This window comes from Ciona robusta, chromosome 10 (assembly GCF_009617815.1).
Source record: "Ciona robusta chromosome 10, ASM961781v2".
NCBI classification, from domain to species: Eukaryota; Metazoa; Chordata; class Ascidiacea; order Phlebobranchia; family Cionidae; genus Ciona; species Ciona robusta.
The window spans coordinates 3,437,208-3,447,575 of NC_143244.1; the positions used below are offsets into that span (position 1 = coordinate 3,437,208).

General features: G+C 31.6%; 2 protein-coding genes across 2 annotated transcripts; one reads left to right on the forward strand and one right to left on the reverse strand.

The window, feature by feature from the left end:
* The first annotated feature begins 26 nt into the window (after positions 1-26).
* LOC149729606 (uncharacterized) lies at positions 27-3,552 on the forward strand. The gene is made up of 6 exons (XM_089886899.1): positions 27-1,663; positions 1,728-1,880; positions 2,111-2,353; positions 2,409-2,560; positions 2,780-2,845; positions 3,248-3,552. Exons 1-6 carry the CDS (start codon positions 1,223-1,225, stop codon positions 3,333-3,335), a joined length of 1,143 nt encoding a protein of 380 aa, XP_089743025.1. The 5' UTR covers positions 27-1,222; the 3' UTR covers positions 3,336-3,552.
* Positions 3,553-4,148: 596 nt separating this feature from the next.
* Positions 4,149-10,050, reverse strand: LOC149729607 (WD repeat domain phosphoinositide-interacting protein 3-like). The gene is made up of 10 exons (XM_089886900.1): positions 9,896-10,050; positions 9,541-9,615; positions 7,519-7,623; positions 6,889-7,071; positions 6,344-6,417; positions 6,167-6,283; positions 6,014-6,099; positions 5,347-5,454; positions 4,696-4,814; positions 4,149-4,551 (listed from the first exon to the last, which is right to left on the reverse strand). The coding sequence occupies exons 1-10, from the start codon at positions 9,933-9,935 to the stop codon at positions 4,448-4,450; spliced, it is 1,011 nt and encodes a 336-aa protein (XP_089743026.1). The 5' UTR covers positions 9,936-10,050; the 3' UTR covers positions 4,149-4,447.
* Between the last annotated feature and the right edge of the window lie 318 nt (positions 10,051-10,368).

The following is a 10,368-nucleotide window of genomic DNA, read 5'->3' on the forward strand; positions in this document are numbered from 1 at the left end:
GTGGTTACTATGTGTGTAACGTTGTATGTAATTGTTTTTTTCACAGGTGGCAATTTATACAACCCCATATTTACCACTGGGTTAGAGCAAATGTATTTAAGTGTCTTGCCTAAAAAACTCTTACGTCGACAACGGTAGCAGCGACAGGCCTTGAACTCAAAACCTCTGGGTTGGAGGCAGCCGCCCAAACCAGGGTACTACTGTAAGCTTCACAATCGAAACGTTGGATGGGTTACCACTTAACAAACAGGTTTTATATTTTGTTTGTTGGTTAAAACTGATCTTTGCATTTTATGTGGCATCGCTAGCGCTTTTCGTGACTATTCCCTCACGGATATTTCCCCCGGGAATTCCCCCGATTTGCAACAACACAGTGATACAAACCCAAGCATTGCCGCACGGCTGATTTTTTTAATGCAGTGGTTAGATTTGCAGTTTTACACGCATTTTTTAAAAGTCATTTTCATGTACGAACTGTGCCCTCAAATACAAAAAGGCGATGTGCAGGTGTATTATTATTATAGGCAAAATGAGCTGTCTATGTTCAGTGTAATTTAGTTACTAGGCAACGAACGCTAAAAAGATATTTGATTTTGAAAGATTTATAAAACTGATGTCGCGAGTAACTGGTAAAACTTTTGCTCCCAAAATGTTCCACTAGGCCTTCATGATACCTGCTGTATATTAAAAAAAAAACTCTGGCGATCGTAATAAAAATGTGAGAAAAAGTGTTTTGTAACCAGAATAATGCAAATAAACATTTTGAAATTATAGAATTATTCATCGTAACTATATTTAAATTTAATAATTCAATAAAGTGTTTAATACAATAACGATAAAAATGTTTTGAACAAGGACATAAAGAGATATCCATTTTAGCAAGATAAACAATACAATTACATCCAATGCTTCATTAAATGATACCACAATGTAGTTTTTTACCTACAAAAATCCTAGGCTAGGAAGCAGATAGAGTTACCTGCATGTTCCAGTAAAGTCAACTTGCAGCTCAATTACAACCAACAAACAATCAAAGTAAATATAAGTGGCTATAAACTGATTAACCCCCCAGCTGCAAGGCTTTGCAGTGAAGATCTATTTACAGTAATTACAAAATCAAATCGAAAATGGACTACAAGCTGTTGTCCCAATATAACTAATAGTCCAATCTACAAACTTTCAGCACGTTTTTATATTTAAGGTTTATTTGGTAAAATTGTGAATGACTATTATGGTAAAGAAGTTGTGCACATCTTTCATAGAAAGTCGACTTACTCAGCTTGAGGATGTTGAACTCATAAAAAATGTTGGACCAACCTTGAATCGAGCATCATACAAGTTAGACTTCAGATTGTGTAACATTACAAACTTCATGCAAGAAACAGAAAATTTTTCTCACATCAACCCACCACAGTCTGATCAAGTTTCTCTTACTCCTATGGTTGTAAAGCTCGATGTTTCATTGAATAAAATTACAGACTTAGAAAATTTGGATTTTGATTCATTTCCTCACTTGAGACACTTGGATGCATCACTAAATTTACTAAGTACTGCTTCAGGAATATCAGCATGTCCTAAACTACTTGTGCTGTGTTTAGCTTATAACAAAATCAAAAGTTTACCAGCTGATTTATTCACAAATACAAAATTTCTTCAATATTTAGTAAGTAAAACAAGAACGGTAATGTTCTGTAGAGCGGCAAGTGTAATAATGTGTTTTTTTGCAGGATTTAAAGTCAAACTACCTCAAAAATTTGCCAAAATTTCCTGTTTTACCATTTTTAAAGTTCCTTGATCTTGGATACAATGCTTTAAAAAATCTGGATGGTTTGCAAAACTTACAATCATTGGTGGAATTAAATGTAAAATATAACAAACTTGTAAGTTTTTAATGTTTTGCGTGTTAAAATTTTAAATTCTTGTTTTTATGAACGAAACTGTGACATTTTTTATACGTTCATACACCATATGCAGTGCAAATGAAACAACAACAAAATTTCTTCATGGATTTTATGTGTAATCTTTAATTGAACACTACTTGCTTTGGTTGGTGAATCATTTCCATCTTTCACTTAGATTTCTGTTGATGTTTTACACCAGTTCCTTTTAGAACAGTGTGGTTGATCTGGCAGTTTGTACAGAACTAAAGGTAATCAATCTTAGTCACAATAATCTTGAAGATGTCAAGTTACTTTGTGGACCATTAAGTCATCTTCCTAAACTTGATCAACTGGATATTAAAGGAAATCCAGTTTTATTAACAAACTCCACTGTGGATTTAGAAATTTATTTGGTACAAAATACAACACTTACAATTTTAAATGGAGAACATGTTGGGCCTCTAAAAGAACAGGTTTGCTTATTGTTCGATAGAAGCCATCAGCTATTTAACAGTTGTATAAAAACAGATGTTAAACATGTTCAAAAAAGTACCTTCTACATCTGATGACCAACCTAAAAGCTCTTTAAAGACCTCGTTTAAAGTGGCCATACTTGAACATCTAAGCAACCAACAAAGCACATTTGAATTAAATATACAATACCTTCAACACAAATTACAGTAAGTAAGACATTAGATAAGATTATTTTGAAAAACTAATATACTGCAATAGAATGTTGTTTATTTTAGAACAGAGCTTTGCAAGCTTTTAGATAATAAGTACCTTGTTTAATAAAAACTCATCCCTAAAGAAAAACATTTGTTATGCTTTTGTTGGTTGTATAGCACTTATTGTATAAAACAAACCAACAAGCTTATTATTCATTAACATATTTTCAGATCTTTGGTTGTTGAACAAAAAGCGCAACAAGCTAACGGAATTGCAGAAATGGAAACATGGTTAAGGCATGTATTGTGCAATACTGATATATTGGGTCTCAGAACTCTCAGCTATATATGATGCACAACTAGTTAGTTTTGACAGACAAATAATAACACTTTAAAACCATTTCATAGATTAAGATAAAGAGACAGTTTAATTATGTCATTAAACCTGAAAAAGCATTATATATATATATATACATATATTTAAGGGAATAAATAAAAGCAACGTTTTGATTTTGCAATACTCTATGGTCTCATCAAGTTTAGTTTATTCATTTTTCTTACTATGCGTTTTGTTGTTATTTTATTAGAATCACAAAAGTTTTTATAAACTGTTGAATTTATATGAGATACATAGTGACATTTCTGTAGCCAGTGTTATGCTTACAATACACTTCTAACTGTGAATATTTTGCATAATAGGTACATTGACACCCTTTCCGATAGTGAGGCAAAACAATTTACTACTACAAAGCTTCAGGAATTATTGAGTTCATCACACAACTCTTAATAAAGCACCGATGGATCAACAATTATTTTGACTAAAGTTTTTTAATAGTTGCAATATCTACTAAATGTGTTTTATTGAAAATGTCTATATAATGAAACATGGTATGAGCAAAGCTTGAATTTATTTATCAATACTTAATGGACCAACCAACACAAGTGTTCATGCACGATGGCATGATATTGCTTGTGACTAATAGCCTTGATAATAAATTACCAAATATGCAACTTTGGGATCTGTAAGTTATTGTAGTTTTTCTCTTTGGTTCCAACATTTGCAACATTAGTAACTACTGGATTGTAACAATTATCATTAGGTCTGTTGCACACGTGTCAACAATGCTACAAATGTATCAGAACTTTTACGCAAATTTTACCTCATTAAATTTCTTCTTTATGATTCTCATCAGCCATCTCAAGAGAAATAGGCATCGCTGATGTGACCAAAACTAAAACTATATTTTGCAGTTTGCCAAGGAACAGTGGTTTACTGCTACCATTGTAGGTGGATTTGTCCTGGGCAAAACACTAACATTTTAACTCAGTGGTCCCTAAGCAGTTGTAAAATTGTGGCCCATAACATAATTTTACTTAGTAAAACATAGTGGGCTCGAGATGTATGAAACAAAAACCTGTATTATAACTACTGTCTTACTCCCTCCATGCGAGGATAAAAATGTGACATTCATTCTTTTTAACCTACTAAAATATGCAGCATCCTTTCTTACAGTAGTAATCAGTATAACAAAAAATAATATAGACGAGCTTCTGCAATGGTTACACTACTACCTGATAATATACATGAACAAAGATGAAAATAAATCACATTTACATTTTATTTGTTTAAAAAAGCGTTATAATCATGATGTAAAAAGTTGGTCGAGCAGCACACTGCACATTGTATGAAAAAATGACATTAATAAAAAGAACACTTATGGTAAATAGTATACATATGATATAAATACAAAATTCAGTATGTATGTATTTTTACAATTGCACAAAAAATTAATTAATCTGTACGTTTTGCTAAATTAGCAACCCGAGCAATTACTTTTATTTGAATATGTAATAATATTTCTTCAATGCACCTATAATAAAATTTTCTTTTTACTTCTTTCAAGATGAATCTGTCATGTCGAGAAAGTGAGCAAAATAATCCCTTGAACATTCACCCTTGTTGTTAAAAGTGAAGCGAAAGTAACTTCCATCATCACATATTGCTTTATAAAGAATTTCATGTTAAAATAAACAATCTATTCTTAAAATTTATATGGTCAATTATATTAACCATGGGTATAACATAAGGTTATAGTAAAGTACTTTATTTACATTTCACATGGTATGATTTAAAAACAAAATCTTACCAACAACAGCTGAAGAATCTGATGTAAACGCACAAATACATTGAGAGGAAGTTGGAACATTAAATCGACTAAAACTCCATTGGCTGCTAAAATACTTGGGCAGGAAACGAGATGAAGAACTTTAAATACAAAATTTAAAACAATGTCATTTTATATTTTACCAATTTAAATATTTAACAGTGCACCATGTTATTTCGGCAGTGTTTTTCAACTTTCTTTAATCCACAAACGATTCTAAATAGTCTTGCAAAACATTAAAATAGTTAACAATTAGTAATTAGTATCACTATTTGCAAAGGGATTTTGTAAAGGACTGGAAAACGCATTTATTTCTAAGTTTTTGTCTTTTTCAAATGGCATTTAAGAACATTGTGTTAAACCGGGGAAGTTGGAACACATGAAACATAAACAAATAAATTTCTTGTGAAACACTTGGTGACCTTTCACGGAGTACGAGTGTACTGTGGAAAATTGCTTTAAAATGACTATATTAATTAAGGTATAGGTAGTTGACTTTATGTGGGGAAAGATCTGAATTTGTTGCCTTTTTATTCAACTTTGTATGTTGACTGTTAATTTTCCTTTAAGTGACCACTGTATTCAAAATATTCCATATACAGTGTTTCCTATTAACAAAGAAAAAATATTAACCTGTTAGGCTTAGTTGTTGGTGGTACTTCATCATTGATAGAAAATATATGTACAGTCCCGTGATCACTTGAAGCACACAACAATGTAGAATCCACGTTAAAATTGATGCTTGAATACAAAATTAACACTGATTTATAAATACTATTAGTTAGTTTTTTATAACGCCATTTAATCTATATTTTGTTTCATGTCTGGTATTGTATTTGTAACAGTGTGGTTCACTATTGTCACATACTTACATATACTTGCAACCAAACCAGTGGATGTTTCTACAACACCACACAATACATGATATAGTAGGGTGGGCAGACGGGACATCTTTAGCACAAAATATCTGAATATCCTGATAGAATTTTAAACAATTACCAGCATAGGAGTTGTAAAGATATAGTTTTATGATTCTTTAAATGTTCTTTGTTTATTACCAAATGAGGTGAGAAAATAGAATGAAAAGATGTCCCATCCTCCCCCACCCTACTATATACTGTTTCTAATAAGGCAGTATCGCTAAAGAGCGGCAAAATGAACAATATGGTTTCTTATTACAAAAAAAATTATTTTTCTGTTAATGACATACATTTCTGTATAAATAGTTTGGGGGAAAAAATATTGTTGTAGGGGCTCTTTGATGTAGTGCAAAATAAAAACAGACATTCTTTATATTTACCAATATATTTTGGCATTTCCAGAACCTCTTCTCAGCTCACCAACTTGATTACCATTTGTTGTATCAAATATTCTTATTAATGTCCCCTAAATAACATGAAATGCTATATTAAGGCACTGTATGCATGTTATTTTTTATTTATACAACACTTACTTTATGAGACGCTGTGGCTAATCTTGACCCATCTACATTGAGTGCAAGGCATGAAATGGGTCCATCGTGCGCATGGATGTCAAGAGGTAATGCTTGGGTGTCCATTAAATCAACAGCCTAGTTAAACAAGTATTAATAGAAGTTATAGAATCACACAACTAAATATCAATTTATTACCTGAACATTCCCTGTTGTTTTCGAGGGAAATACTAACAAAGATCTGCTGCTGCTTGGACATAACTGACATATTCCTAAAAGTATGAAAGAATGAATTAAACATATTTTTCCTTGTGGAAGAGGCAATGACAATTGTTACAACATGGGCTTCTGTTTTATACACTTTGTTAAAGTTCAAGAGTTGCTATGTTCTGACAAACATGTAAAACTTTATGGTTAATTATTTTATTTTGTCTTTTTTCTGTATAGCTGATAATTCGAACGACTGTGTAGGCTAGATTGCAATTTTTGAGCTGTTAAGTGTGTTGCACAAGAATACATATACCCATAGTTGTGGCAGCGTTATAAGACATAATTGGTTACACAATGCAGGTAACACATCATAAAGCTTTCATAAAGGTTGGTGCAATATAAGTAATCAAAAACTTTTTATTGTAAAAGAATTTAATCAATGTTGTCACACAATTCAACATAAATACCAATAAAATATAATGGTAGTTTTTTAAATGTTAAAATTAAAATATATTTATATATAATAACAAAACCTTCAGGATTATTTGTAGTTTCCAAGACATGAATGGGTTGAGGGTGTTGCGTGAATGTGAAAACTTTTATTAACCGATCTAAAGCGACAACGATTCTGTCACGCCGCAATCTTACTGAACGAACATCAGATGAGAAAGACAACTCAATGACAACCTTTTTCTTCAAATCATCCCAAATCATTACTGAACAAATTATATTTTTTGTTAGTAACTTAAAAGTTTGAAAATACATGTATCACTTAAACTACACAATATAATGAATCCAGACCTCATCTAGATTCATATTATTTCATAATTTGACAGGTTTGACAGTAATTATTTTCATAATTTTTTATGATTTGATTTTCCTAATATTTTATTTATATAAAACAAAGTGGCTGAATAAGTTAGAAGCTTATTTGTTTGATCTTACCATGAACACTGTGCCAAACATTAGAAATTTACTTTTTACTGAATTAGACTTCAGTGATTAAGCAATGTCAGCTCCTGATTTCTAAAAATTGTTGGAGGTTAGGGTTAATGGTGACATGGCTTTTGCCTTTTATTAAAGTGTCATACTAACAAAGATTTGACGACACCACCGAGTGTCAAGGGAAGAAATCAGCAACCAAAAAATTTTTGAAATATTACCTTTGTTTTTTGGATACAACTCGGAAGTGCCAGATCCCACTACAGCAAGGTAATTGCATCGAAACAACATCTCAGCATGAGCTATTCCACAAGGGTCAGGAAAGTCTAATAATTTGATTTGTAAAATTAAAATTTGGATGAAGCTTTCCTAATTTAAAATTAAGCGGTTGTTTAGATAGTGAAGGGTTTGTCATTCTACCATGAAAGAATAAACGAATGTTGCTACAGTGTTTTTAAGCATTTTACAAAAATTCCATAAGTTTTATGCCAATATATTATCTATTAAACCAAGAACTGCTGCTGTTGTATAAACTTGACGAGGGACAATCTGTTATTTAAATATCGGTCTAATTTTATTTTGTTTGTTTTAAGAGTAGGCAATTTCCTTGGCAAAATTCGTACTTATTGTCAAAACTTCTAAACATTTTTAGCAAATTTAAGTGTTGCCTTGCAGATTTCTATGCAGTTTTGCTGTAATTGTCATTTTGGCACAAACAGAGAGTTGCATTTGTAGAAACCCCATGGGTACAATCATCTCTTAAAGGTAAAAAATTCTGGCTCAAGTAATATGATGTACAAACTAATTAAACTGTTCAATTTTTTTAATATAGGTGATCATTTTGCTAGACTACTATTTATAAAATTTTTCACAAAGGTTGTTTTGTCTAATTATTACTAGTGAGATATTGTCTGCCTTTGAATACAACAGGCCACAAGTTTTCTTTATTTACTTCTTCATAACAAAAGTTTAACAACAACATGAATGAAACAAACTTGCTATAGAACGAACATCATGAGATTTTTTAATAATAAAAAAGCATGAAGTATATAACATACATATATACAAAAAAAATTAAACAAAAATCATTATTTATCATGAAATATTTTACTTGTACTATGTTGTAAAAATAAAGTCAGGTTTAGACTGCAAGTAAACTGCTTGTTTTTGACATCACATGCCCTAATGCAACATAACTATTACCTATCGATGATGACGTTTTATAATATAACAATCGAGATGAATGTGCCCACTACCTAACCACCCACGAAATCGAAACATTGTGTATGAGCCGCACATTTTTACAACCTGCGCTGCGGATAAATAGCTTAATTGCTTTTTGCTACACACTTAAATATGCCCAAATAAAATGAAAAAAAGGATGTTTTAAAATTTAAAAGACGTTTACATATATTTTATTGCGAAAAAAATAGGAAATTGCTTTTTTTAAATGAGACCAAAATTGGGATTACGAGTACATAAAAAGAACTTCACTACCAACATTTATGTAACCTGTGGTAGGACCGCAACATTTGGCACGATACGCAGTAAGAGGTTTATACAGCAGCAGGGTACGAATTATTATTTTGATAGTTCATGTTATACAATTCTCAAGAGCAATAACTTGCTTTTTACATTACTTATCGACAGTACTAGTTTTCAGAATAATGCTCTTTGGGCGAACAAGCTTCATGCTTGTAAGTTAAAATTTCATCATAATTTAATTAGTTACGAAACTCCTGAATTCCAAAAGGTTGATCAAGTAAATCGCTTATTGATATTATAACAAGAATAATTATTGTGTCAATTACCATTTTTGTAAAAATAATGTAAATTTACTGTGCTGACGGAAATAATCAACGTGTCTTTCTGCTCTATGGCATAACAACACTGGGTTGATTAAGAAAATTTTACAAAGCATTTAAAATAGACGGCACTAGTGAAGAATCTTTCGGTACATAGCAGAATAGGCTGGTGGAAAGTGTTAGTGGTTGGTGGTTAGGGGGTTAGGTGTTGATAGTTAGTGGTTAACTGGTTAGGGGTTAGTGGTTAGCAAATCAGGTGAGGGGGAAGACTCTTCATTAGCACCAAATAGACTACTTTTAGGTTTATTACCACATAAATATCAAAGGTGAGTGACACTTAACACTGATTTCAGTGCATCCACTAACAAATCAAAACAAGTTAATGCCAGTCCAATAAAATGGTGCAGCATGACTTAATTTGTTAAACATAATTATCACCTTGACGTTCCTTTTCCTTGAGTGGAAATGTGTTATAAACACGAAACCCATTTGTCATTCCACAAACAAAACAACCTGGAAATATACTTGAATTTAAAATTATTCAGTCTCATGGTAAAAAATAGAAGAAAATTCTAAAATAAGCAACAACAGGTTGAAAATGTTTCGTTATTATGACATAAATAATCAGTCTTGCACCTTTAAGATTTTACAAAACCCAGTTTTTGCTCAAAAATTTGTACATAGATTGACAATAGAGATGCTCAAATGTCATCTAATGGTGCCAGCAAAGTTTTTTTTTCGTTGGTATGTCCCTCTAAGCAGGTAAACAATCGCTACTCCGTAATAAACTTACCATGGTCCTGATTAAATGAGCAACACAACAACGACGCCATTTAGAACTTGCAAATTTCCTAATACTGTATTGAAAATTTGTGTCTTTTTTGACGCCAAAATGAAGTAGATAGTAAATAAAAAAGGTTACTGCCTTTTTCTTTTGTTCTCTCGGACGAATATGACGTAACGTTTGTGTATATGCTTTGGTGTGATATTGCTGGAGAAATGAAAATGTAATTTTATCATAAAAACAATACGTATTCTGGTGTATACTGCATAAATCTAAACAAACCCATGGAAGGGGGCAAGTATAACACACCGATTTTGTGTATATTATAAAATACATTTGTTTTTAAAGTTATTGAAACAAAGTTGTTACTCTCAAGCAAGCGGTGAAAAATGTTGGTGCGCTGGTCACATTTGTACAAATCTACCCATATACAAACTTTCATTTTTTTGTTGGTATGTGCCTAGAAATAAGGTTGACATACA

Bases quoted from the DNA above. Each gene is read 5' to 3' on its own strand.
- LOC149729607 (XM_089886900.1), bottom strand. From the start codon at position 9,935: ATGGCGTCGTTGTTGTGTTGCTCATTTAATCAGGACCATG. The intron at 6,418-6,888 runs GTTTTGTTATTA...TCATACTTTTAG, and splicing joins AACTACAAATAATCCTGAAG to GAATATGTCAGTTATGTCCA. The intron at 6,284-6,343 runs GTAATAAATTGA...TTGTTTAACTAG, and splicing joins AAACAACAGGGAATGTTCAG to GCTGTTGATTTAATGGACAC.
- LOC149729606 (XM_089886899.1), top strand. From the start codon at position 1,223: ATGACTATTATGGTAAAGAAGTTGTGCACATCTTTCATAGAAAGTCGA. The intron at 1,664-1,727 runs GTAAGTAAAACA...GTTTTTTTGCAG, and splicing joins CAAAATTTCTTCAATATTTA to GATTTAAAGTCAAACTACCT. The intron at 1,881-2,110 runs GTAAGTTTTTAA...AGTTCCTTTTAG, and splicing joins ATGTAAAATATAACAAACTT to AACAGTGTGGTTGATCTGGC.